We start from the raw sequence: 25,755 nt of genomic DNA, 5'->3' as shown, positions 1-25,755 counted from the left end.
ACCTATGATTGCTCCTTCCATTTACCATACTGTTACAGTCTCGCCAGATTCTCGGGAGTGCGATCGGGCAAAGAAGTGGTCGATTCGCATTGCTTTGGAGTGGCGATGAGTGGCGATGAGTGACTCTAGGTATCCGAAGGGCAAGTTCAAACAGACCGTAATTGACTCCTCTCCTTCGACAGAAGATCGACAAATTCCGATGCAAAAATGGCAGTTTGTTTTCCTTTCGATTCTGATAGTTCAAAGATAATTCAGTTTGGGAGGTTGAACAAAACTTTCCTCTGCACAGCATTATCGTCAAGTTTCAACAACAGTGGCAAAACAAATAAAAGCACATTATAACCGGAATGTCATCAGAAGTACGTATTTATTCAAACCACAAAACAGCACGTGCTCCAACTCTTCGTATTTTACAATCGCAATGCAATAGATAGCAGCTTTGTCATCTGCTGAGGTTTATGTACAATGACAGCATCATCGCGCAGGAACCCCGTCTGCAACTATGTCCGCATTGGTTGGCATTGTGTCAGTCTTTTGCACACATGAGCCGACTCCTATGATAGCCAGGGGTGACACTCGCACAGTGATGCAAGCATACCCACTGCTAGCTTTCTATCGTTAAATCACAGATCGGGATAAAGTACTCTGTCACTCATTCTTCAACGTCCTGTTTTTACTGTTTAAGTATGCTTCAATGTGCAGAAGTATTGCGAGTTGCGCACAGACATTCCTTTTTTTTTTTAAACACCTTAACATCATTCAATCGAGGACTTGTCCTCCATCAGCCTCTTAAGCAAAGCTCCGGACGTTACAGTGACTGCAAAGTTTATTCCCCATTAAGTGAGTGGACCTGTTCTTACAGCTATGATATATCTATATGATGAGCATACGCTTCGTTATGATGGCATGATGATATGATCCTCAAGGTTTGAAAGTGCAGAATTTTTTTTTCTCATTTCGATTGGCCAAATGCGGGAAGTCAAGGTTGGAGAGGAGCAACAAGTGGCACAGAAAATGTCCTGGAGCCCATTTTGCTGAGATTCAACAAAAGATCAGAGTCCCATCCTCATGTTGTGCAGCCAATAAGGATATAGTATAGATTTGCGGGCTGGGAACGTGCATCACTTTGTGCCCTCGAACAAATGGCTTCCCAAATCAGAAAAAAAGAGAAATGACGCAAAAACAATATAAAAACTGCAATAACCAGATCGGCCCTACATATTCTTAACTTGGTGTTTGTTACAGAAATGCTTGGGATATTTTGCGTTGGCATATTATTTTGAAGGACTCCCTGAAATGGCTCTCACTCTTCTTGTGAAAGAAAAAAGATGACAATGCATTGAGGGGATGGTAATAGAAAACGTCGTATTTTATTCTAGGATGGATTGAATGACGATGGGGATTATCGATATAGGGGTTTAACATTGAGGTCAGGAAACTACTGTTGTTGATCTTGTTCGCCTTGTTGCTGCTGGCCATTGCCACCGCCACCGCCGCCACCGCTCTTGGGGGCCACTTCAACAGCCACGACGATAACGACAATGATAATAAATGACTGCGAAAATAGAGAAACAGATCCATTTCTTTCTTCGTGTGGCTTTGGCGGATTTAATGGCGTTGGAAACGTGCTGGTTGCCTTGTTCGAGATGGTGCACGACATCATAAGAGCTCGCTTCAATGGTGTCAAGAACGTGGGCTTGATTTTCCAGGAAATATTGCATTCGTTAAACATTTCGGACAACTCTTGGATACTCTTGGCCAATCGCTTGATGTCTTCGTGACGTTCCTGCACGGCATCCAGGGTTTCCTGTGCCTGGTAACGACGTTGTTCGTTGTTCATGGACTGCATGAGTTGTTGTGCAAATACGGCGGGACGGCCTTGTTCGGCTTGGGCAATAGCTGTCTCGATTTCTTGCGGAGTTGCTTGAGGGTTGGCGATTTTGATCTGTCGTTCCATTTGGCGGGATTCGGCACGTTGAAAATCCAGGGACACTTGTCGGTGGCGTTCAATAGCATCCATGAATGATTTAGTCACACTAGCAAACTGGCTCTTGTGAATCGCCAAATCGGTATGCTTCGATGTGGGTTGAATTTCCTTGAGTTTTTGCTTCACATGGGCCATGGTGCGCTGTGTATCCTCGGTCAACTCGTCCACAGCCACTCGATGGCGTTGGAGCTCCGACGCGTCTGCGGTCTGAAGCATAGCCGACTGATACAGTTTGAATGCGTTGCACATTGTCGTTGATGCTGCGAATGTTCTCCTGAATCTGTGAAATCTCGTTCAAAAATCCTTCTGTGGAGGTAACGTCCGTTGCGTGGATAGCAACGGTCGCATCTCGTATTTGCCCGGTTGATGAGACGGATTCATTCCATCTGAGCCTCCTTTTCCCGAGAGTGCGGCAAGTCGATCACGATTCATTATATTTTAAGAAAAAGTAAGGTGGATGAAACTCGCACGTTGAACAAAAAGGGAAACAAAATAGACGTAAAAAAGTAAAAAAATAAAAAAGAAGGAGATAGTAGGAGTTTACCCAAAAACAAACTTGTCTCGAGGGGATAATCAAAAGGACCATCCGCTCAAAAAAAAGAGCGGGCCCAGATTTCTCATTGGTAGGTACCGGGGAAATATCATCATCCAATACGTCTACCGCCAATAGATTGCTAATTAATTGATGATATGCCTCGAATTCTCTTCATTACAACGGCTCCATGGAGTTTTCATCTTAAATCAAGCAGACCTCTGTGGGTTTACGCGTATTCGTGGTAGCACGCATTAATTTTCTGAAAGATATAGATCGCACCAAAGTATTATAACATGGGTGCACCCATCACTCCTCCCAAAACAAGTGCTTAATTTTAGTGATATTTGAAGCAGCAATCGCTTAATCGAAAAAAAAAAAAAAACTGTTGAAAGGCCTTCACTCCTCGTGCGAGCCACTCATACAAAACAAGCTGGCTTCTCAATGTAAACGGATACCAGCAAATCAATGCTGACTTTCACACCGATCAAAATTGTGAAGTCCGCCGATGCGCAGTCATTACACTTTTCTCTAATCCCAAGACGATGATCAATAACCAAATCCACATCATACAAACATACTTACGACCTCGTACATTAATCCATCTTTATTCGTTTTCGAAAATATGGCACCTCCGATTGATAATGGCAGCACCAGAAGCCCCTTCCAACATACGATCACGTGCCTCCGGTGACGTCGACGGTTTTCTGCGATCTGATTGGCTGACGTTAAAAATTTGCGCCGTAATTGTAGTACGAAATTTCCACCAACAACCGGCTTTAGCTCAGTTGGTAGAGCGGAAGACTGTAGTTAAACTGTCATCTTTAGGTCGCTAGTTCGAATCTGGCAAGCCGGATACTTTTTGGCTTTTCAAAACTTGGAAAGTCGGATTTTTTTTTTGTTTGGTCTGAAGTGAGTTTGGTTCTTGCTGTAAAACGAGACGACTCTGCGAAAGTTTTTATCTTTTTTTTTTTTTTTTTTTTTTTTTTTTTGCATCACTGAAGAAAGATGGGACATTTGTATGAACGAAAAGTAGAAGATTGTTCTTTATTAAAAGGGTGAGTGAACACATGTCCATTGCGGACTATTGCTCGTCCTGAGATCTATAGGAAAACGCGCAATTGCAAAAAAAAAAAAAAAAAAAGACTCACAGAGGAAGAGTAAAGGTAAAATTGCGTGGAGAAAGCATGGGGAAACAGGAAGGCGAAAAATAAAATAAGACAAAGAGAAAGATTACTGTCTGCCCAATAGCCGAAGGAAAGATTTATGGCGAAAAGGTGAAATGGAGGAGAAGGCAAAAAACTGTAGCCTGTAAGTCTAACAGAACACAGCAAATCAATAAAGACAGTGAAGAGATATGATATGATATTAGCATCTTAGCAGTAAGCACACATGGCGATCCCAAGTGATCTATTGTGATGCATATATTCTGTTGAAATGCTGTTCAGGCACACATATTACTTGTGATATTTTATTTTTAGGACAAACATCGGATCAAGGAATCTTGGTCAATCGCGAATTTCTTTTTTCGAGCGTATTGTACGAGCCATTCTAGGTCTTTCCAAGATGTCGCAATGCATCTTCTTTTAGAATCTTAGCACTAGTCGCTCAAATACATTTTCCCCTTTAATTATGCAGAACGGAGAAGAAATACAGGTGCATTACCAATCGATAGGCGGAAAGCTGAGTCGGCCAAAACTACTTTATTTTGGAATTTGCAGGTTCCAAGTATTGTAAGTGTTGCTGGAGTTTCCTCAGGAACCAATGCCAGATAATTTGACAGTAAATGTAACAGTATTGATTCAAGTTCGTATTGTCTAGAAATCAATAGAGGGTATAGACACATTCATCTTCACCTATCGGTATGCAGGATAAAAACGAGCGTATTACAAGTCGCTTCTCTATAAGACCAATCAGTGATTTGGAACATCATGGTTTTCTGAAATAGTCCAAGTTATTGTCTACTGAATATCAGTGTAGTTCGTCAAAAGTACCTTGACAATATGCAAGTGGGTGTCGTTATATATTAAGGTTTGATGGCCAGCTAAGTCATAATCCGGTAAACATTATGGTTGTGAAACGGAGGACCAGAAATGACTGAGGGACAGCAACGCATGTAACATATGTCTTGGAAGAAATTTAGACCACTCGCTTAAATGCAACATGATTTTATTGCTGCTTCACATGCTGCTCTACGTAGGGGTACACCCAATTCTGGATGGCTAGGTAAATATATCAGTTCATGCAAAGGAGGAAGACAAACTGGCGGAATGTCATGCTTTCAAGGGAGACGTATAAGATAATGGAATAGCAGTACCAAGTTCATGGGACCTCTCTGACATGAAAGTCAAGCATTTCTCTAATGCATTTTTTCAAAAAAAAAAAAAAAAAAAAAAAAAAAAAAAAAAGGTTCCTAAACGGCTATTCTGCTTTAACCGGTCTATGATCATATTTTTTTAGTGATAATTCAACTATATCCATCCTAGAAGAATAAATGTACCAGACACACGAGTAAAGAATGCAGTTAATGTATAAAAGGCTTCTTAAAAACAGCCAGTTCGAATTATGCTATTCTGCCTGATGAATAGGTCGTAAACATTTTAGGTCAAAGAAACGAGCTGCGCTGCATTATATCTTTTATGTATTCATTTATGCAAGAAATTATATTTGCATAGCGTCTGTACCCATCGGTTACTTCAAATATACTTGCGCCGATATAATTCAAGAGGTAGGCAATTCATGAGTCTTGTCACAAGAATTACTGTGCTTTTGACTTGTTATTGTTGATCTAACTCACCAGTCCGTCGAGGCAATCATTCCTACCGGTGCGTAAGAAATCAAATGCTAAGCTTTGCTAGAATCAGGGAGGAGCCGCACGTCGTTGCAAGATTCATAAGATGATATCGTTTAACTCCTTATGCATACGTAAAAAATCCGCCACTTTTGTTCATGCACCAGGCACCGATTTTCTCCCTTGGCTCATACCGCCAAATGACCCTGGCTGGCCCAGCGCCTTATGTTTCTTTCCTTTTTGCCTTGTATTACAACAGATGTCCGGTGCTGACCATAACAAAGAATTTCTTTGGAGTTGAAAATTGAATACGAAGGCAACGTGCCATTATATTCCACGCAATTTTACATCGACTTCTTTTCTTGAAGCTCAATAAGAAAAAATAACTGATCGTATGTCGTAAGGACGTCCGTACGACCAGTCTGGTTCGAGTGACAATACTCTTTTTTCATTTATCGCCTTTAGTCAAGCTGCCAGAAAGGCATACCTTAAGAGTCAAGCCAGTATCAGCGTCTTATTAGATAGCATGAATTCCCGAGATAATCATAGATGATATACACCTCGTTTGCACTCAAAAATAAAGAGCATCACATCTTCCGGTTAACTACTTTTATCCCATCTCATAAGTCTCCTTGCCCAGCCGTTGGATCCTCTAGCTGAACCAACAACTATAGTGTCAGTTACGCCGGTTCTTCTTTTGCGCCGATTAGATTTGCTATACCAAAGTTTAGCAAATACGGAAGACAGCGCATTGGCTCGTCCGCAGATCGATGTCTGGAGGAACCTTCGAGAAGGTATGAAGGACCAATGGATGAACGAGGCATACCAAAGGTATTGCCTGGAAAACAGAAGAAATATAGACCGAATCCGTTCAGCATTAAAGTGGTCCGTAACACTTCTTGATTGGTTATGTTTCGGAATAATAGAAAACTGTGCAGGAAGTTGACGAGAACCTTCCTGAAGATTGTAGACATAAAAACGTATCTTGATAGAAAATATAAATATGACCATGTTATGGTAGAAATAAAAACAATCAACAAATTACAGATTTAAACTGAACTCTAAAGGAGTACTCAAATCTGACAATAGCACGTAAAAAATAAAATAAAAAAATTAAAGAGAAGTAACCAAAAAAAAAAAAAAAAGAAGGGTTCTCAGAATTTGAGAAAACAAAAAGTATCCGGCTTGCCAGATTCGAACTAGCGACCTAAAGATGACAGTTTAACTACAGTCTTCCGCTCTACCAACTGAGCTAAAGCCGGTTTTTGGCTAAAAATCAGTAGCACAATTATGGCGAAAAATTATTAAGCGGATCACGTGACGTTGCACAAGATTTCGGTGCACATTTTGTCTGCATATCAGATGGACAACAATTTTACGCGAGTTGGATCTAGATACTCTAACATTAGCGGTATTCTCATTGTGTAATGTTCGAATGGTTGGTGATGTTCTTTGATGGTAATAAAAAGCCGCTATATTTTCCGCTCCTTTTAAATAAGCGAATGAAACCGATGGAACGGGAGGGTGACGCCAAATGTTGATTTTGCTGATAGATGCGAGCTTACTTAACTTAAAGGATATTAGCTGATCGCTTTATCGGCGAATGGATTTAGTTTTACCGACAAGAATACATTTATTTACATTCTTTGACTTTTTATCCATGATTTTCCAAGGTGTAGTAGTTATGTTGTTCAGGTTCTTCCAGAGAAAAATCGTCCTTTGTGTAATGTCCTTTTCCGGGAAGGATAGTGTCTCTGAGAATGTCATTAGTATGCCAAAAAATATATCGAAATTCAGTCAGAAAGAGACTGAACACGCCAGACGGCATGCCAAGTGTCGCTGAGAATACGATTCCGATGTTCCGTATCGTCATCTTGTTGACGACCGAGTTCTGCACGATTCGGACAAGATGAGCTGACAGTGTTCGCAAAATGTGATAGTTTGCGGGCGGCAACATGGAAACCAGTCTTCCAAGTTCCCTCGTACGTTGAAGACGGTCGACGTAATCTATTATTAAGTATTCGTAAATGATTGATCGGTGAAAACCATTTACTGGTGTTTTCCATTATATTTGCACTCACCAATGAGACCAACAAAGGAGGACATCAAATCGTTTGTTAATATGTTGGAAGGAAGTTCGCGTAACCACAGCTTGAGTAATCCAGTAATGGTATGAACATCATGATATTCATCGCTATCCAGTAAGCATATATCACCCTCTAAAACGAACAGTTGGACCGTTAGTATCATTCTTCCCCTTTTCAATCTACAGTCGCAACATGCACAATGAGCAAGGTAACGACTAAACTTCTGTTCTTACCTTTGTTGAATCGATCTTTCAAGCCTTTGATTTTAGCCGCGCTGCCACTTAGACGATAGATTCCTTCTTCGTCTTTAGCGTTCCTTGTTTCGAGATACTCGATGCATCGGTACACTATGGCTGGGAGCTCTGAATGATTGGAGATCCGGGACACATTGACAGCTTGTTCGAGAGATACACCGAATACTTCTCTGGAAGCTTGACTACCAGCAGATCCATTTGCTGGGTGATCCCGATCGGCAACTGTATGATATCGCAAATGATCATTGGCATCGGCAAACCCACTGTCAGAGAAATTAATGGCATGGCCGTTACTTGGTGCATCTGACGGCGCCGTTGCAAACAGCTTTCTGCCCCATATGGTACGTCGATTTTGTTTCTTTGAATTTTTAGCTTCGGATTCCAAATCTTCATCCGCATCTGCATAAGGAAAAAGATAATCTGTTAGAACGCGATAATTTTAGAACATCAAATTCGTCTCCTTGTACCAGTTGGATCCGCATAAGGTCGCTGCTGTTGAGGATAGCCATAGCTTGTCTCTGTGGTTGCTTGATGATAAGGTGGTTGTCGACCATCGGATGTGCTGGTGGTTGAAGAAGAAATCGACGCGTCTGAAGACATGTATGAGGAACTAGCTGGATTGAGCGTAGGATCCGATGCAGACAAGTGGGGGTGGTGGTAACGTGCCGTGTGAGTTTTCTGTGCATTATCTGCTTTTGTTGCTGATTTCTTTTTTGAGCGTTCAGAGGACTTGTCAAATGATTCATCGTCATGATCCGTCATAGGATAGTTGATATATTGACTCAACGCATCGATCCATTCGTCTCTGTCAGCATCCGAGTCTGCACAGAGAACATGACGGTGTATACCGTTGGGAGCAGTTTTCTTTGGTTCGAGAATGATTAATGCATGTCGGAAAGAACTGGTGATATCAGACCCTTGGGTCGGTGCTGTTTGGCGGCCGATCTGTGCTCCAGATAAACGAATAATTCCAAGGAATGGGCCATCTTTCTATAATGATTGATGCGTTCAATAAAAGAGACAATACAACTGCCCAGCCCTGGAATAAAAAGCCTACATTTTCATAATAACGCAGAACCGGTCCATCAAGAATAAAGTATCGAACTTTCCATCCGCCAAAGTTCTTGCCTCTTTTGGTGATGTAACCTTCTTTATGTCCGGGAACCTTGAAGCACAATTGATGAGTATTGTATAAGACGAAGATAAATGATATGACAGATGTCTTACCGTATTCCTGTGCTGTTTCGCGTCGATCACATTGGTACTCAAAAATTCGCACACTTCTGCCATGTCTGGCAACTGGAGTTTGATCGTCGATTGCAAGTATTGTTCAACGCCAATCTAGTCCAGGCTATATGAGAGACGATACGAAAAAAATGGGATACAGCAGGGTGTCGCTTACCTTGCGTTGATCTACTTTGCTGGGAGCGTAGCTCGTAAATAAAGCTTTGTCAGGTAATTTTTCTAGATGATCGGTCACCAATCGACCATGTCGTCTAAGCTAAAGCCGGGTCAACAGTGAAGCCTTGACTCACATGTATACAATTTCCCCTATACAGACCTGGGCATCAAAATCCAAGATATCCGAATACGATTTTTCGACTCTCCATAATTCTTCAAAGGCGTCGTTGACATGTCGGCCAATTGAAATAGTAAAAGAGGCAACATTCTTGCCTTTCTTGTTGGTGCTCAAATTGGATCCGATGACCCTAATAATGACGCCTGCCATGGGATTAGCGGCCAAGGCTTGCAAGGGGTGTCCGAATGGTGGCGCTTGCTTGACTGGTTCTGGATGGTTTGTAGAGGTATGAAGCTGTTGATGATGGGCTTGCTTTATTAAATCGGGAACCGAGGACGATCGACGTAGTTTTTCATGTATATGGGCTTGATTAATGACTTGTAAGGTATTATTTGGCGAGGTATTATACGGTGTATGGATATTTTGTGGTGGATATACAGGCGATTGGATCTCGCTGCGATAGGTGGCAGTGGAAGGGGTCGTTGGCGTCGATGGTACATCATAAATCGATGGATCAGCGTCAGCGCCTGCTCGCGAAGGCAAAGTGGAAGACCTTGTAATAGGTGTCTTGGATGATTTGATACGAGGATCTTGAGCTGCGTGGCTATTCGGCCCATACGCTTCATGCGTAGCGTCCAATGGATTGTGTGGTCCGTCATACCGTGTGTTTGCAGAGGTCCAGGAAGTAGTGTAACTGTCCAGTGTGGTTGGATGCACAGGTTCTGGCCAAAGATACGCAGGCGAGCCTTCGTTACTGTCATTAATTTCTAATCCAGCACGACCCATCGCTCGATCAGTGCGTTTTAAGGTATAGGCACCATCTGATAGTTTCCTTGGAGCTGGATTCATGTGGACTTCCCGCTCGGACGAATAAGGAGAGAAATTAGCGTTAAGAGTAGGATAAGATGGTCCCATATCCGGCGGACTTCCGCTGTCTTTGGATGAATTTTGGCGGTAGGGAGATCTGGGTGGCGGGACCGGACCAGTGGGCGAGATGATTTCTTCTTGATCAAGAACAAGCGCGTCCTGTGGTGGATATTCGCGCCTACGGATCTGGTAATTTTGGTCTTGCGAGGAGAGGCCCGTCTCAGGGATAGTGTTTTGTTTTTTGGCGTCTTTTGCTTTTAATAAGGCATCTCTTTCTGCTGTCATCCGAGCTAATGCTTTTTGCAAGTCTTGAATAATGAATCGTTGCTTCTCGATGATGGACCACAACTGTTCTGGCGGGGTATCAGCTTCAGTGAGACCTGGAGATGGCAATGTGATCTTCCCTGACATGACCGAGATCCCAAGTCAGGAATTTAAAAAAAACGGGACAATTGAAAATAAAAGATCACAAAGTGTCTGAAATAGAAGACACCCGGTCAACTAGTGCTCATAGCTGGGTTCTACAGACCAAAAACACAAACAAGGGATTTTGGCAGAAGGTCGACTCTCCGATTATGGAAGGCAAGTGATTGCACCTCAGCTATAATCTAATGGTGACACATTGTTAGACACACACATATTTTTTACGATTTCCCAGGTATAGCTAGAAAAGTTCGAAGTATATATGCTTCCGATCTATAAATTATCGATTGCTTCACTAACAACGACATCGTAAGATGTACCCATTGAAAATGATACTGCATCAAAGAAAAAAGGTAAGCCATTCAATATTCAAGAGATTCGTCACGTGGCCCAACATGAAGCGACCATTTAAAGTTTGATGTAACTTTAGGAACGTCCATTGCACATGGGGCTTTTTCTTTCAGCGTCGGATGAGCTTTTGGTTACCATCGATATTCAGCTGAGTATGACTTTCTAATACTGGTTATCGTTGTTGAATAAACAGTGACTCATGAGGACATCGGTTTTGCTGTAATTAAAATCCCGTCCGGATGAGGTTTATACAATGAAGGACTGTAAGAAGGCCATGGAGATTTTTTGAAGGTTGTTGCCGCATTCAAATCAGATGTCGGAGCTGCGCACAAAAAAATGAAGCGTGCCTTAAATGAAATGAACCATCTCCACAGCAATTTATCGGGGAAATAATGGACCAACAAGAAAGGTTGGACCGCCTAACCAATTTTATATTTATTTCATCTTATTTGTTGCTGATATTTAGAGAAATGAGATTACCAAAGATCCGGCATGCTTTGGGAAGGTCCACTGTATGGTTATCCATATATAATCATCTATGCTAATTGAAGCCGTCAATTTGGAAAATATAAGTTTCTAAGCAGCGTACTGGATTCCAGTGAAGCAGAAAATTTGGGCAATCGGAACGAGGCGTACGATTTTGCCCATTTATTTATATTGCGAGGCATCCTTGGAATCCCTCGATTCCTCTGTTTGTACCACTATCAATTGCAAAATCTACAAGCCTCGAGTTTACCCTTGGCCCGAGATAAACTTAAAGCAGAAATGACATTATTTAGGATCATTGTTGCAATTTAGACCATCTTGTCAAGAGTAAATATTGTTGAGAATAATTGGGTTGCCGCGCCACGCGCGAGAGGCTGGGTGTGTGTGTGTGTGTGTGCGGAGAGCAAATCTATAGCTTTTTCGCTCTCCCTTCAAGCGTATTCTTTCACTGCCGTTGAACATGCTGAGAGTACCAAGGATCTGCTGTCGTGCTTTATCGTTGCAGAAGCCTTCTGTACGATTCTTTTCAAGCTCTCAAATCTTGAATAATAAGTCAAGCACTCAACATCCTTGTAAGTCAGGTTCTTTGGTTTTTTTTTTCCAGGGCCACATGGGTTAATGGTTATTCTAAATGTCTTGAGCAGCACACCCAGAGCTTCATGTTCACGAAGCTTCAAAAAGTTCACCAGCACCCAAATTACGATATGCGATCTCGTACGTATCAAGTGCAGATATTCCGGCCTCCACCAGTCTGCTTGATCATCCGGATCTTATCATCGGCTGGACTCCCGAACAATTCGAACTGAATCACAATTCATTTGTCGAGAATAATTCGTTTGTACAGTTTCTCACAAATACTCTGTCGGAAAACATTCATAAAGTGAATGATCCTACCTTGAAAGCCACGGCTCAATGGCAAAAAGAAGGGTACAATAAGAAGCCATGTCCAAAATCCATCCTTCAATTGTCTATCAACGAAATTAACGATTGATGTCCTATTTAGATGGCTGCATATCGGCGATGAACGTAATCCACCTCCGTGGGGCCGTATTCCTTTCCCTGAGGATATTATTGGCACCGTGTTGGTTAAGGATGGCGAAATTCAACCTGGTACATATCAAGCCATGCCTACGCATCGAATCGTCTCTCCTAACGGTGTCTTTCAACTTTCTGAACCTCTGGCACGATGTGTTATTGAGAAAGCCAGAGCCAAAGTTCAAAGCTCGTAAAAAATTCCTGGCAATAAGAAGGAATACTGTTACGTGACGACAGGAAAAAGGAAAGGGCCCGCAAATCATATTCAGTAAATGTGGGAACATAACATGTATATTTCATGGATCATATAGACATGCTACCTTCAAGTTTATTGGGGCAGTTGAAATAAAATGACACTGTAGATTAACACGCAACAGGTTGGATAATTTTTTTACTACAGGGCAATAATAGTTCCAACCTGACAGTGAAGAAATTCGAAGACAAGGATTTAGTTTGTCAGAAAGCAAAATGCTTTCATCGAAAATATGTCATAGACTCCGAGTAATATCAAGGATTAACCACTTTGTATCAACATCGTTGTATTTGAGGCCCTGAAAACAAAAATGTCGTTTGCCACAGCAGTGGAGAAGGCAAAGATTTTTTCTGAGAGGACCCTTGCCAAAACCCAGCGGGACCACCGTGACTTCCTTTTCCATAAATTTCACAAGAAAAAAAATAAGAGTCGGTTCCTTCACCTCACTATACAGACTGACATTCCCCACATGCTTCGTCCGTCCACTCGCCTTATCAGCAGCATTCGCTTAGCGGCCACACCAGCTGCCAATGCAACATTGCGATGCCAACGTAATTTCTCATGGTCAGTTCAACGCTTGGCTGAGGAACCTCCAAAGGCCACCGAAGAAGCGACAGTCGAACCAACCGCCGAAGCTACCGAAGAAGCCGCTGAAGAGGTCGAGCCGATCAAGTTATCTCGCCGAAGACGAAAATTTCATGCCTGGGTACAAAAGGAAGGAAGCACATTTGCTCGACCGTCACAAGGAGGTGCCAATTACCTTGACGAAACGGTAAGTGGTCATATAGATCGCTTTTTTTTTGGTCTTGTCCTGGGTCTTGTTCAGGTCAACTAATCAAAGTATATTCCAGCCTTTTCCCAACAACAAGCTCTTCAAACCGAGACCCCCACTTTCCGATGCTCGTCGCGAAGAGATCTATAACACTTACATTTCCGATCCTGAACAATGGACCATCCGTCAGTTAGCCACCAAATTCAGCCTTTCCCTGAAGCGTGTAGAAGCTATTTTGAAGCTGAAAGCGGCAGAGAAGGAGATGGAACAAAATGTATGCTAAAGCCTTTTTATTTTTCATTGGTTTTTTACGTGGAGGTTTGTGGATTGGACAAGGAGACTAACAGGCGATGTCTAGGGTGTTGTTTTACAGCGAAAGTTCACCAAGGCGATGGAGCAATATATGGGTACTGATCATGCCATTCAAAACTTGGAGGAACCTTTGATCGATCTTTTCCCTCGCATTAACAAGCCTCGATTTGAGATTTTGGAAGAAGATGCGCCTTTTACACCAGAGGTATGTTAGTTTTTACGCATTTGCTTGTTTCACGGTTGAATGCTCATTTTTTTCCTTGTAGGATGCTGCCAAAGTGCTCAACCGCAAGCCTTACAAACTTCTTGAAAAAGAAGCCATCGAGTCTGAGCAGGCCCATTTCGAACTACCATCCAAAAGCAACAATCAAGCCAATGTCGCGGCCGGCAAACGACATAAATTTGTGATCGTCGATACAAGCAGTTAGATTTTATTCACCATCTCCTCCTTTCGTTCTCTATAATTTTTTAAAAGTAAAATGGCATGCATTAGAAATCATATACGGATACTGGACCGTCTCCATCTTTGTTCGGGAAATGTTGACTCAATGGGGTTCCGGCGGAAGGTACACTTATGAGTTGGAAGTGGATCTAATGTCAGAGCAGGGAAGCAGCAGTTAGGTTATTGAGTCCAATTATTAGTGTTCGACAACAACATATTTTTTGCTTGTCAGTGGTCGTTTTCCCGTTTTCCCGTTTCTTTTATTTTTTTTTATTTTCCAATCGGTCATGATGGAACTGGTTGACCAAGACTTTTTTTTTTGGCTGCATGTTCCTCGAATGCGTTCGAAACTAAATCGGGCAAAATTCTCGGCCAATAAAAGGCTCGAATTTGGATCAGGAAAACGTCACAGCCCAGAAACCCGTCACTGCTGCAATATAAAAGAGAAAAAAAAAAGTGGAAAGCAAAAAAGGAGCCAAAAAAAAAAGCCAGATTTCTCTTATGTCGAAAAATGATGAGCCGTACTCGGAAAATTTACCATCGAAATCTGAGGCAGCAATGTGTGACAAGAATTACGAGGAACACATGAAGGTGGCGTTTGAGGCAGCCCACGATTTATAATTATCTGTCTGTTTTTATTTAACTCGATAAACTTCAGTATGTGGAAGCGAAAACAGCCGTCGTTCTTTTGAAAGATTCACGGTTATGCACCAAGAACGAATATACCCAATGGATCCTAAAGACCATCTTTCAACCACTTTTAAAACGAAAATACGAGGTATATCACTGCTTCTCTTGCTTGTGTGTCATATTCTGTATTGTATTTGCGTTGATCTTAAGCTGTTGCCAACCAGACAATGGATATTTTGTATCTTTCCAGAAATCGACGACGAATATGGAAGACTGATACGACCAACCATAATCATGGTAACTAGGACAGAAATCTTCCATTTAGCAGGTTAATCCGGGCGAACTCATTGTCAAAGAACGCGGCAACACGTCGCGTGCTTCTTTAGCTCAGCATCCAGTACCCGAACCATCGAAGCCTGCCGGTCATACTTATGTATTAACCCCTCGTACCAACATCATGACATTAACCAGCGAATATCGCATGGTTTATGTGATCGACTTGAGCTCGAGTCTCGCTACCGTAGGCAACGCTCGCGCTGAAATTCTCTTATCAGAAGTTTTCCGGACGTAAGTTGGGCAGAACAATAGATAGTGTCGTCTCACTTGTGTAACTTGAATTTTTTTAATTCGCTTAGTTTGCGTAATTCCTTGGAAGCCGTAGTACAACCCTTTTCGCTGCAAGTGTCAAATGAAGAGAAGATCGTCGTAAGTGGTTCAAATGATTTTGCCGAGTGAATATTTCAATAGCCGAGAACCACTTTTTTATGGCAAATTCTAGTTTCGACCTTCGATTCGTCTAACCGTCATAGCCGATTGTTCACAATTTGCTTCCAACGTTAATATCATGCCTATGCTTGTGGAACATCCTACCATGCGCGTATTCATGCAAAACGCCGTTATATCCGCCCAGAATATCCACGGTATTATCAAAAAGCTGTATGCCGAATTTTTGGCGTTTCAGCGCGACATTACCGACTTTCGCAAGTTCTTGAAACGAAAACGATCGCATATGGGCTACGAATTGGATGTGGGTGGAGAAGTACTGGATGCTACCTCGATGCCTGTCACGGCGTCTCCCACGGAATCATTCACTGAAACAACTACCAGTAATCGCGAGGAACGATCACCGAAACGGATTGCGTCGCACACACGATTGGCACACAGATCAAATCATGCTCAAAGTCAAAACGCAAGTCCAACCAGTTTGCACGACGTGACACAACGAAGAGACACCACTTCCTATCACTCTTCAAAGAAGGAAGTATGGGGTATAGGCAAATCCGGGGCTAGTCTCTCACGCATCCTTCATGCTGCCCATTTTGCGCTCAAATTGCTACCTCACGATGGACGGCCGCAGCTTGTCCTAATTACTGACGGGGCGATGAAATCCAAAGTCCAAGACAACACGTTTGTGCGCCAATTTGCAGATGAAGATATTACATGCCACATTGTTCAAATCGGCTGCCAGAATAGCTTTATTCCTGGTATAAATTTTGGGTTTGTGCCTGATACCGAAATCCTCAAGTTTTTATCGCGCGCCACTGGCGGTACGTTCGTTTATTCAGAGCAATGTGTCAATAGCCGGTACAGTGCAGCTGGTGCCGATTTACCGCCCGACCTCCACGATTTGCAAAAAGAAGATGATCCGTCAAACTTGACGACGAATGACGACGTATCGACTACCAGAATACAAACAGTCCCTAGGAGTGATACCACGGTTGCGCCACCTAACGCATTTCATCAAATGCTCCTCTTTCGGGAAACTGCGTTATCGAACCCATCGTTCAACAATCCTTTCCAAAGTAACAATAGGGACGCCTCACAGATGAATATAACGGACAGGGGAGAAAACGCCGGAATCGATATAGCAGCTAAAGACAATTTTCCTTGGGATCCGTATGCAAAACCACCTCAAGATGAATGGCGGTTACTCAAGTATAGGGAGTATCCTCTCTCTTGTGAATTTTCTCATATCATCGCGGCACGGTCGAGAGAGGGCTTCGATTTACAGACGATTATATTCGAAGATGGCACGGGTGGTAAACGATCGGATTGGGGAATCGAAAGCTTGGAGACGATCGATCTTGCCAATCTTAGGAAAGAACGAGTGCAAATGACCATGGTGCTTCAGTGGCAACCGAACATTGCTATTGAGTACAGGATTCGAGCAACGTGGCTTCCGGCAGTCGGGGTCAATTCGGCCAAGAGTGAAATACCCGTAATCCCCAGTAATTTCTTTGCACGGGCTAAAGCCCCACGCGCCGAAATATTTGTCAGAACCGATGCCGAATTTGCTCACATGTTACAAAACTGGGATGTCTTCCGACGCCGTGCGCAGATGATGGGGGTTGTCACCGGGTCGACGTATTTCGGCGAGGCTTACGCTGCTCCTGCCTATGCCAAAATTGAAAAGTTGAAAGCTTATCTCGTCGATATTTTTGAAGGCGACGAGGCACTTAAAGGCGTGGTAGGATTCAACAGTCGGTTTCTGTTGAATAATACAGCAATGGATGTGCTGCCGTTACGACGGGAAGAAGATGGCCGTACAACCGTGGCTCCTGAACAAAAGCTATTTTTTGAAGAGTTTCATCGGTTCTGGGAACGTATGAATACCGCCGGTTCCAGAGAACGCACCCGGTGCTGGTATGATCACGACTGCATTGATCTACTGATTGGTGATGTATCGCCTTATATGTCTCCAAAATTGGCATCCAACTACAATCAGGAATTCGTCTTGAACGTGGAATCCATTATCTTTGACACCATGGAACATATTCGGGAAATTCTTCGAGACTGGGCTGATTTCGAAAGCAAGGATGGCACCCTCGTACGAATGATGCATCAGTATATTACGACCGCTAGTACCCACGATGATTCGAGCAAAGAATGTCTCTTTACTCTCAATCTGAGCTTTCCACCGTCTTTTTGCGAATTGAGGTTTCGGCGAGAATACGGGCGGCTGATGACGATCCGGCTTCTGTTTTTCAACGTGAATGTAGCGTCGAGGATACGTGCCACGAAGCATATCAGACAACTGCTGCGACAATTGGAATCGACGGCCGCGTTGGGGACGCGAATGTGTGCAAGGCCCTTTTCGAGATTGCTGATGCGTGATCCGAAACACTTTCAAGAATTGTCAGCGGGCTCAATGAGTCCATCATCCAAAGGTGGATCAGTCGCGTCACCTACGCATCGACCGCGTTCCCCGGTTTCTGGTTTCAACACCTGGTATCTTCCTGTGGCGATGTGGCTCACCAGTGAATACATTGTGCGCGATTATTTACGACATATGACTTGGTCATGGCAGACGGATAATCATCAAGATCAATATCACAAAGACAATCGAATGATGCCTATTCACGATCTTGCCTTCCAATTTCTGTGCCAAGCTAGACTTGATCAGGTAACAATAATGACTTTTTTTTTATGTACTTGTTAAAGATGAGACAAAAAAAAAACGTAATTGACGTTGTTTATTGGTAGGGCTATCAATTGGTATCACCACGTCCGGATAGCACCCATTTCTATCAAGAGATATCCTTGCCTACGCCAGATAACAAATCGTCATTGTGCGCAATTCAGTACTTCATATGGAAGGATTCAAACAGCGGAAAGATCACAACAGAGTTATGGATGGAACCAGCTGGCAAACTGGACTTTGACTATTACGACCTTGTGAAGCGTTGGACGGTGGAACCCGATCGGAAAACCATTTCGCAATTGGTGACGTTTGATCAAATGCATATGATCGGCCGATCCAAAAGTAAGGGCGATTTCAAGATGAAGCGTGCACCTTCGGCCGACATTCCACCGAATGATGGAGAAAATGCTACCATGATGATGATGTTGCCGCAGTTATTCGATGTGGCTTCGGTATTACGATCCAACAAATTCGCCATTGCTTCCTTCAAAGCCCCCCAATTCGAGACTCAGCAGTTCCTGAACTCGCCCTTACCAGAGTCAAATATTCTACAAGTAGAGGCGGACGATACCGATCTTGAGCATCCTTCGAGATCACGAAGTGATTCTCATATCTTACTGAAACGACAGCGTCATCAGAATTTGAAAACGGTGGGCATCGCGCCTACTTTTCATCAGCCATCGATGGTCAAAGAGATATGCTTACGTCCGGATCCAGTGTTGAATCGAAACAAAACCACCATCGCACAACTTGATGTTCTTGCGCAAAACTATTCACTCCTGCATTACTTCATGGAACACTCACTGAGCAACTTGGCCGACGGTGAAATATTGATGTCGTATCATGATATGGGGACTGAATTTTGGGTCGAACTGAAGAAAGCCGTCGAAGCAACATCGATCGGACAGTGTTCCAATACTCATCTGGTGACAGATTTAACCCAAATGCGGTGTTTCATCATTATCTTTGATGTGCGTTCCTTCGTTGTGATTTTGTTTCCAGGCCTTGAAACAGTCGCGGCGAGTCTGTCAAAAGCATCGTCTTCTGATATCCCGCGAAGAAAGATGGATCTATTCATGTTCGAATGTTTCCGGCAAAAACCGATGCGACCTTCTAAAAGCACCTTTTTATTCGATAAACCGTTGGAAGAAGCAAACCGTTTACGTCTTGCGAACATGTCGCCCGATGATAGTGTAACCATTGTTCCTGTGAATCATCTGGTCCATGTAGCCGATGGGCTGGGAGAAGTGGCACGACCGCAGCTTTACGAAGGCTATTTCAAAAGCGGCACCGGACATTCAAGTTTATCGGAAAGAACGCTCCGTGTGGCGCAGGACGTGGCCCGTATTTACTCTCGCAGTTTTTTCCGATCTTTCTACAGTTGTCTATTGCGAGATGTTGCTGTGGATGACGCCGATTTGCCCAAGATATTAGAGATATGCCATGAATCATCTATGGAGATAGATATTACTCCTTTTATAAACACCATGGTCTCAGAGTATCGGAGTAACGATAATACGTAAGTTCAACTATTATTTCGCACGTTGATTTTCAGACTCCTGATGTCGTTAGAAGCATCCTTAGCCACGAAGATATTCAGGACAAATTCAATGCCATCGTGCGACAGTATTTCGCGCCATTGAAAACGATCAGCGGACGTAACTCGTACTTGTATTATTATAAACCTCCTTTTGCCCATTTGTCGGGGACTTTGGACCAAGGATCGTTGGATGAAAAGATCTCTTTCCTTATCGATCTGGTCGCTTATACTCAAACTCCTCTTTTGATGCGATTGGAATGCCATTATGAAGCGATCAATGAAAAAGGCGATATCACCAGTATGACCGTCCCTGTTTCCTCGATCCCTCTGTCTTACGAAGTGCATACAGCAGACAACCGGAAATACAACTTCACACCCAACACGATGGGTAACGAGGAGCTGCCATTATACTCGAAAGATGCGTCAGTCAGACTGCATTTGACATGTCTAAGTATGACAACCGTCGATGACGCCAAATATTTCCATCTCGAGCCGTCAATGCAGTTTGCAAAGCAGTATGTGTGGAATAAAAAAAAAAAAACGTCCGCTGCATTTGAATATTGCGCGACTCACATCTTTACTATGTAGGCGTTTCCTGGATCCTATGGCTACCCCACCGGCATGTTTCAGCTCACTCAATCAGGAGCAGCAGGCAGCTTTAGCAGAGACCGAAGCGCGTATCCGTTGGTTGTTGACAGAAGAAATCATTCATGGCTTTTTACAGACACCAAACATCACCAAACCTATCCTGGATTATGTGGTGGATCATCTCTCTTACGGCAGTCCCTTTATTGATTTTCCTACAGTGATTAACGTGCCATTCCGTTATGTGAAAAATCCTACAAAGACTCGCCAGACGTTTATGGAAGAATTCGAAAAGCGTACCCAACGCAGCGATTGTGTATACAAATTCACCAAGGTGGATGGTTGTTTTTATATCAGCGAAGATTATACGTGTACACCAGAGGAAAAAGAAAGGTTCTCGCTATCAACGCCAGTTTCGCCGATCAAAGTGGAGCTCGCCGATAGAGGCAACGATTTGATGTCTGTTGGCGAAAAAGAAGCTGCTGCTCAAGAGCGCGAGGAAAGTCAAGATACCGATTATTGTGAAGGATTAGGAATAAGCCTCACCCCGCCCCAGATGAGCTCCAAGGCCGAGCAAGATACCCCCCGTGGACGGACTTCCAACGATAGGCGACCGCCCTACTGGTTGATCATTGTACCTCGAGAGCATAATGTTCAAATTTACTTTTACTCGAAATATCAAATGCTGAGAGATCGATATGCGGTGATTAAGCGGACAAAGGATGTGCTGCAAGAAATTCAGGAACGCACAAATCAGTTAATTCTTTTGGAAAACTTGCAAGAGACACGACTATGCAGGTAACGTTTCTTATTCTACGTTGTTTAATGAGGGCCCTGCATCCCTAACCTAGTCATAGTAAATTTTTGGAGCCGCCCATCGAAGGTTATGACGATAGTGTTAGCGAGTCTGAAGATAACGAGGAAAAGCTGGCGCCGATGCCTGAAAGCGAAGAACCTTTGGCAGCAGTACCCCAGTTCGAACCTGGTCATTTTAGATGCCCAATGGTCTTCCTGAAGAAGCTGGCTTTACATCCACGCTTACAACCTGAAGTGGCGATCAAATACTTGAAAGCCGATGTCTTGCAGTTATTTTTGGTCCGTAACCGTCCAAACATGTTCGTTATCGAACGGGAGGGATCGATTGTTTATTGCAGGATATTCGAGCAAGCTGTTCCCGTACCCACCAGCAATGATGATGAAGTTGAAGGTGAAAAGAAAGTTGGAAAGGAACAAGAAGACACAGAGAAGGTTCAGGAGACCAACGGTGGCAAAACGGCGACGACGCAAGCGAAACAGTCCTCGAAATCTGGCGGTTCGGAAGAAAGAGAACTGGTGGTTGAAGTTCACGGCATTGAGCTGCCATCGTGGATCGAGAATGAATTTATGGATTTAATCGAGAATCGACTGATGTCGCATATCACGTTGAATGAAATCCAACAATTCTTCTTGAGAAACCCCACCAGTAAACCCACGGCAGCGGTAAAGTGAACACATGCAAATAGACCTTTATGATGAATAGTAGACTAACGGAACCATCATAGGATGTTCATTTCGTATTTCCTTTTGATAAACCGCCCATGGAACGAGAATGCTTCAGAATCCCCGATCTCGTCAAGAGTCCTTATACTTTGATTACGTTCTTCAAGCAAGTTTTGATGGGAGATAATATTCGGCCCTTTAACGGCTCCAATGTTGTGCAAGCAGTCGCCGATTATTATGAACGAGCATTCCATCAGAAGAAGCAACCTGAATTTGAAGCTGTCAAGTATGCAAGTGGCGAAAAGTGAGTGGTGGATATTTTCTTTGCTTGCATATTCGTTGGAAAACTAATACTTGATCATTTGTCTTGTAGCGGAAATGAAAATTTTCAAGGCATCGCTTTGGGTGAGCTCTGTTTTTATTATAATTGCAGCAAGCGAGTGCCGGGCACGTCGACGTCGTTGGAATTGACTGCCGGCCAAGGGTTTGCTGGTATCTGTATTACGGTTGTCGACGATACCGGGATGCCGGTTTCTTTGTTGAAGGAAGCTCAAAGCTCTGGCGCCAATTTTGATCCTGAAGTGATTAAAAGCTGTCTTCGAGACGAGTTCAGAGATGCCACCGTGGGACTGTCGCGCTATCATGTGTGGATAGATGTTTGGACCATGGGCTCGACCGATGGAGGCGCTTTGATGCAATACATCTACGATTGCTATCGACAAAGTCTTTGCGATTATTTTATCGAAAAGGTAGTAACCATCGACCTTGGAGCCGCTCTGTCGGAAGCGGGTGCACTTCAGAGAGCCATCACAGCCAAATCAGATCAACGACTAAGCACGGTGGTGCGCAACAAATTTATTGAGTCTGTGCTTTTTATCCTCGAAAAAGCAACCGAATGGAAAAGTTCGACCGTTCATTCGATGGATCATATGATGCCTACGATGCCTTGGGGTATGGATGACATTGTCAACTATCTGGACGTGGAGCTACGAAAAATCGATGCTTTGCTGCGTCCCACGGTGGCATGGACATCTCTTGGAAGCGATCTGTTACGTACAGAGGCAGGCGATGAACATGCGACAGGACCGCCCCATCAGTGGGAGATTTATCGTGGACAGGCGTACCGACATCGGCAGCAATTGCAGCGTAACATTCAGCTGGTGGCAATCAGTGGTTTGAACGAGTTTGTGGAAAAGCTAGGCAGTGTCTCTTCTCTCAATCGGCCCGAGCGTAGAACAAGCGTAGCCAGTGATGAATCCAGTGTGCACGGTCACTCTCGCCACAGCTCTGTTTCTGATCTATCGAAAGATATAAAGAAGGTTTCGAAAGTAGAGGAAAAGAGTCTGCGCAGTGGAGAACAGTCAAGGTCCTCCTCCATTCGATCGCGATCCTTGTCGGGCACCTTTGGAGCCAAGCAAAGAAGTGTGCCTCAAATGGACCCGATGAAGCACTGTTTCCTCATCATGACCTTGGATGTCAATCGTCTGGCGGTATACTCATACAACTGGTCGGAAAGCATCAGCCGAGACATATTTGACAAGATTTATCGTGTAGCGTTGCGCCAAACATCGCGCAAACAAGTGCTTGATAACATTCTGTGTCAGAAAATGGGATTATTCCACCACATCGATTCCATTCATACTATTATCGAGAATCAGTCGGCGTTGATGTCTTTGTCGGATACATCAGCTGAGACGCCCGTTACTGCTAGTGCTTCTTCGCCGCAGGTGATGTATGCATCCCCTCGACAACCAAAGAAACCACGATCGACCGATGCCTTGAGCCGAAACGATTTGCCCACCTCTGGCTCGGTTTCCAGACGGAGTACGACCGATTCTGTAGCAGCCAATATAGCGGATTTGAAGGACATGATTCTTTACCCCACCGTTGTTTTAAGCCGCGATATCGCACTGGATGATGCAAAATTAGATTCTGAAACCTTGGACACCGACACAGAGAATATTTCTAGCTTGCAAACCCCGTTACAGCGAGCGGAATTGGATCATGCGTTGATGGATTCCACAGCCATATCACCTACGCCACGAGAACAGGATATTCTACGACGTCACGGGCAGCCGTTTTTGGAAGCTTACCTGAGACGCACCAAACTGCAAGTCATTCATCAGAAAGCTCTCCAAGTCTACGCCAAATGGCGAAAGCGTTACGGGGCTCCTGAAATGGAGATGGATCAGGCCGAGAAATTGACACGAGCTGAAGTGGCGACGATTCTACGCACTTCCAGATTACTACACTTTTGTCGAACACGATTATTATTCTTCAATCGCGACAAGGAATGGGCCGACGTAGAGGATGCCACAGTTGCCAAAGAAACAGCTATTGTTTGGTACCAAACCATGGCAAGCGCTCTTATGAGCGAATATGCGGCATATCTTGAAAGGCTCGATATGCAGTTCATCGATTTTGGTAACTCAGAAATAGACGACGTCGATAGTCTGAACCCGTCGTCGTTTGCTGTGGCGAAGAATATGACCCTTCATCGCCCATCGACTTACCTGTTGCGCGTTTTCGAAGGAGGCTCGATTATTTGCGAGATTCGATTGACCAGTGTTTTCGTATCCGTGACGCTGTATACACTTCATCGACAATACGGCCGCATGGATTACAGGCGGTTTCATCAAGAAACGCGAGCTAAAAAGCGGTTGAACTTTCAAAATTTCGAAGCAAGTTGTGGTCAATTCAAGCAATTGATTCACATCAATTCATTCGTGTATGATTTTCATTTACGATATATTCAACAGTCGCTTGAAACCAATGCCCGATTCCCGCAAGGTCTCAATTTATTGGAAGTGATCCGTAAATTCGCCTATTACTATCGTATTCCGGCACCCTATTCACACAATCGGATGATTCACGGATTCTACGAAGTGGAGACGAATACTGATATCAACACCTTTTTTGAGAACCTATTCAAAAACGCGCCGCGACATGGTCTCTCGAACATTCTTGTGGATAACAAATACGTTGGGGCGTCGGTTACCAGTGATGATTTCTCTTTTTCATCTACCAAGCATGACGCTGCATCTAAATGGCGATACAGTTTGGTCATATGCCCAATGGAGAGCGATGAGGATGAACTCGCCAATCCAGGCTCCGAATCTCAGGATACTGCACCAGCGTCCCGATTAAGCAATATTGGCTTAGAGTATTTTATTCTCATTGTGAAGCAAGGCGATATTACTCCGGAAAGCATGAGCAAACCGAACCGTGCGACAGGCGAAAAAGCCAAGCACGATCCAATGGACGAAATTGTGCTACCGGAAGAAGGTCATACGTTGAAGGATATCGTACAAAATACGCGCAACAGATTGGATGTGATCACTTCAGAGGTAAAAAATGAAGTGGCACAACCTTGCTGATTTCATTATATATTAACAAATAGAGTTTGTAGGTTATCATGTGCTGCAAGCGCATTCATGACTGGAAGCAGTTGTATTCTGCTGAAACCAGCGATAATAGCTTGAGTGGGGATGAACGTCCGGATTTGGTTCAGCTGATGGATGAATTTGATCGGATCGATATTACTGCCGTCGATGATAATATGGCGACCCTTTTCCGTCTGAAACTAGACTGGAACGTGATATTTGACATCATTCTATACACGAAAAAGGGTAGCGCCAAGTGTATCTGTAAAGGCGGGCGTCGACACTTGTTAATTTACAGCGCTCGTTATATGGATTACATGATCCATCTGCAACTCAATAGTAGCGATCAGATTGAGGGATGGATGGTGAGCAGGGAAACAAGAAAGGAGAAAACCCGATTTGAAGGCGCTGAGCTAGAACAAATCGCCAATTTGGGCAGGATATTCTGCTACTTTATGTGGAGACAAGCAGTGGCCGATGATAACTGATAAACCCCTCCTAATTGAACGGCCCCTTGCACACTAATTTTTCTGTACATTAACCATCGAATACTAGCAAGGTATTGTTGTATATATATAAATAGTGAATTCTTGTTTTCATGTTTTT

The 25,755-nt window shown here is 43.6% G+C and overlaps 5 protein-coding genes and 2 non-coding genes across 7 annotated transcripts; 4 read left to right on the top strand and 3 right to left on the bottom strand.

Moving 5' to 3' along the window:
- Positions 1 to 1,438: 1,438 nt before the first annotated feature.
- Positions 1,439 to 2,236, bottom strand: BYT42DRAFT_542630 (t-SNARE; the record flags this gene model as incomplete). The annotated part of the gene is made up of 1 exon (XM_051565626.1): positions 1,439 to 2,236. The coding sequence occupies one exon, from the start codon at positions 2,234 to 2,236 to the stop codon at positions 1,439 to 1,441; it is 798 nt and encodes a 265-aa protein (XP_051426938.1).
- A 1,056-nt stretch (positions 2,237 to 3,292) lies between these two features.
- BYT42DRAFT_t31 lies at positions 3,293 to 3,375 on the top strand. Its single transcript has one exon. It is a non-coding gene; the product is annotated as a tRNA-Tyr (tRNA).
- A 3,114-nt stretch (positions 3,376 to 6,489) lies between these two features.
- BYT42DRAFT_t20 lies at positions 6,490 to 6,572 on the bottom strand. Its single transcript has one exon. It is a non-coding gene; the product is annotated as a tRNA-Tyr (tRNA).
- Positions 6,573 to 6,964: 392 nt separating this feature from the next.
- On the bottom strand, positions 6,965 to 10,448 carry BYT42DRAFT_490709 (uncharacterized protein; the record flags this gene model as incomplete). The annotated part of the gene is made up of 9 exons (XM_051564023.1): positions 6,965 to 7,317; positions 7,401 to 7,529; positions 7,631 to 8,071; positions 8,119 to 8,641; positions 8,709 to 8,816; positions 8,879 to 8,992; positions 9,054 to 9,152; positions 9,213 to 9,766; positions 10,097 to 10,448. The coding sequence occupies 9 exons, from the start codon at positions 10,446 to 10,448 to the stop codon at positions 6,965 to 6,967; spliced, it is 2,673 nt and encodes an 890-aa protein (XP_051426937.1).
- A 1,072-nt stretch (positions 10,449 to 11,520) lies between these two features.
- On the top strand, positions 11,521 to 12,907 carry BYT42DRAFT_178118 (uncharacterized protein). Its single transcript, XM_051562398.1, has 3 exons — positions 11,521 to 11,869; positions 11,942 to 12,224; positions 12,301 to 12,907. Exons 1-3 carry the CDS (start codon positions 11,758 to 11,760, stop codon positions 12,524 to 12,526), a joined length of 621 nt encoding a protein of 206 aa, XP_051426936.1. The 5' UTR covers positions 11,521 to 11,757; the 3' UTR covers positions 12,527 to 12,907.
- Positions 12,908 to 13,021: 114 nt separating this feature from the next.
- On the top strand, positions 13,022 to 14,183 carry BYT42DRAFT_555194 (eukaryotic mitochondrial regulator protein-domain-containing protein). Its single transcript, XM_051566640.1, has 4 exons — positions 13,022 to 13,357; positions 13,437 to 13,631; positions 13,716 to 13,874; positions 13,936 to 14,183. Exons 1-4 carry the CDS (start codon positions 13,055 to 13,057, stop codon positions 14,095 to 14,097), a joined length of 819 nt encoding a protein of 272 aa, XP_051426935.1. The 5' UTR covers positions 13,022 to 13,054; the 3' UTR covers positions 14,098 to 14,183.
- Positions 14,184 to 14,598: 415 nt separating this feature from the next.
- Positions 14,599 to 25,735, top strand: BYT42DRAFT_601943 (uncharacterized protein). The gene is made up of 13 exons (XM_051571037.1): positions 14,599 to 14,702; positions 14,770 to 14,889; positions 14,966 to 15,038; positions 15,098 to 15,308; positions 15,377 to 15,446; positions 15,520 to 18,144; positions 18,225 to 19,681; positions 19,738 to 20,217; positions 20,291 to 21,085; positions 21,139 to 21,766; positions 21,829 to 22,070; positions 22,140 to 25,113; positions 25,176 to 25,735. Exons 1-13 carry the CDS (start codon positions 14,613 to 14,615, stop codon positions 25,635 to 25,637), a joined length of 10,227 nt encoding a protein of 3,408 aa, XP_051426934.1. The 5' UTR covers positions 14,599 to 14,612; the 3' UTR covers positions 25,638 to 25,735.
- Positions 25,736 to 25,755: the final 20 nt, after the last annotated feature.

This window comes from Radiomyces spectabilis (genome assembly GCF_025331425.1).
Source record: "Radiomyces spectabilis strain NRRL 2753 chromosome Unknown BYT42scaffold_2, whole genome shotgun sequence".
In the NCBI taxonomy this organism is placed as follows: Eukaryota; Fungi; Mucoromycota; class Mucoromycetes; order Mucorales; family Radiomycetaceae; genus Radiomyces; species Radiomyces spectabilis.
Note: the sequence above shows the minus strand (reverse complement) of the source record. Positions and strands in the feature narration are given on the sequence as shown.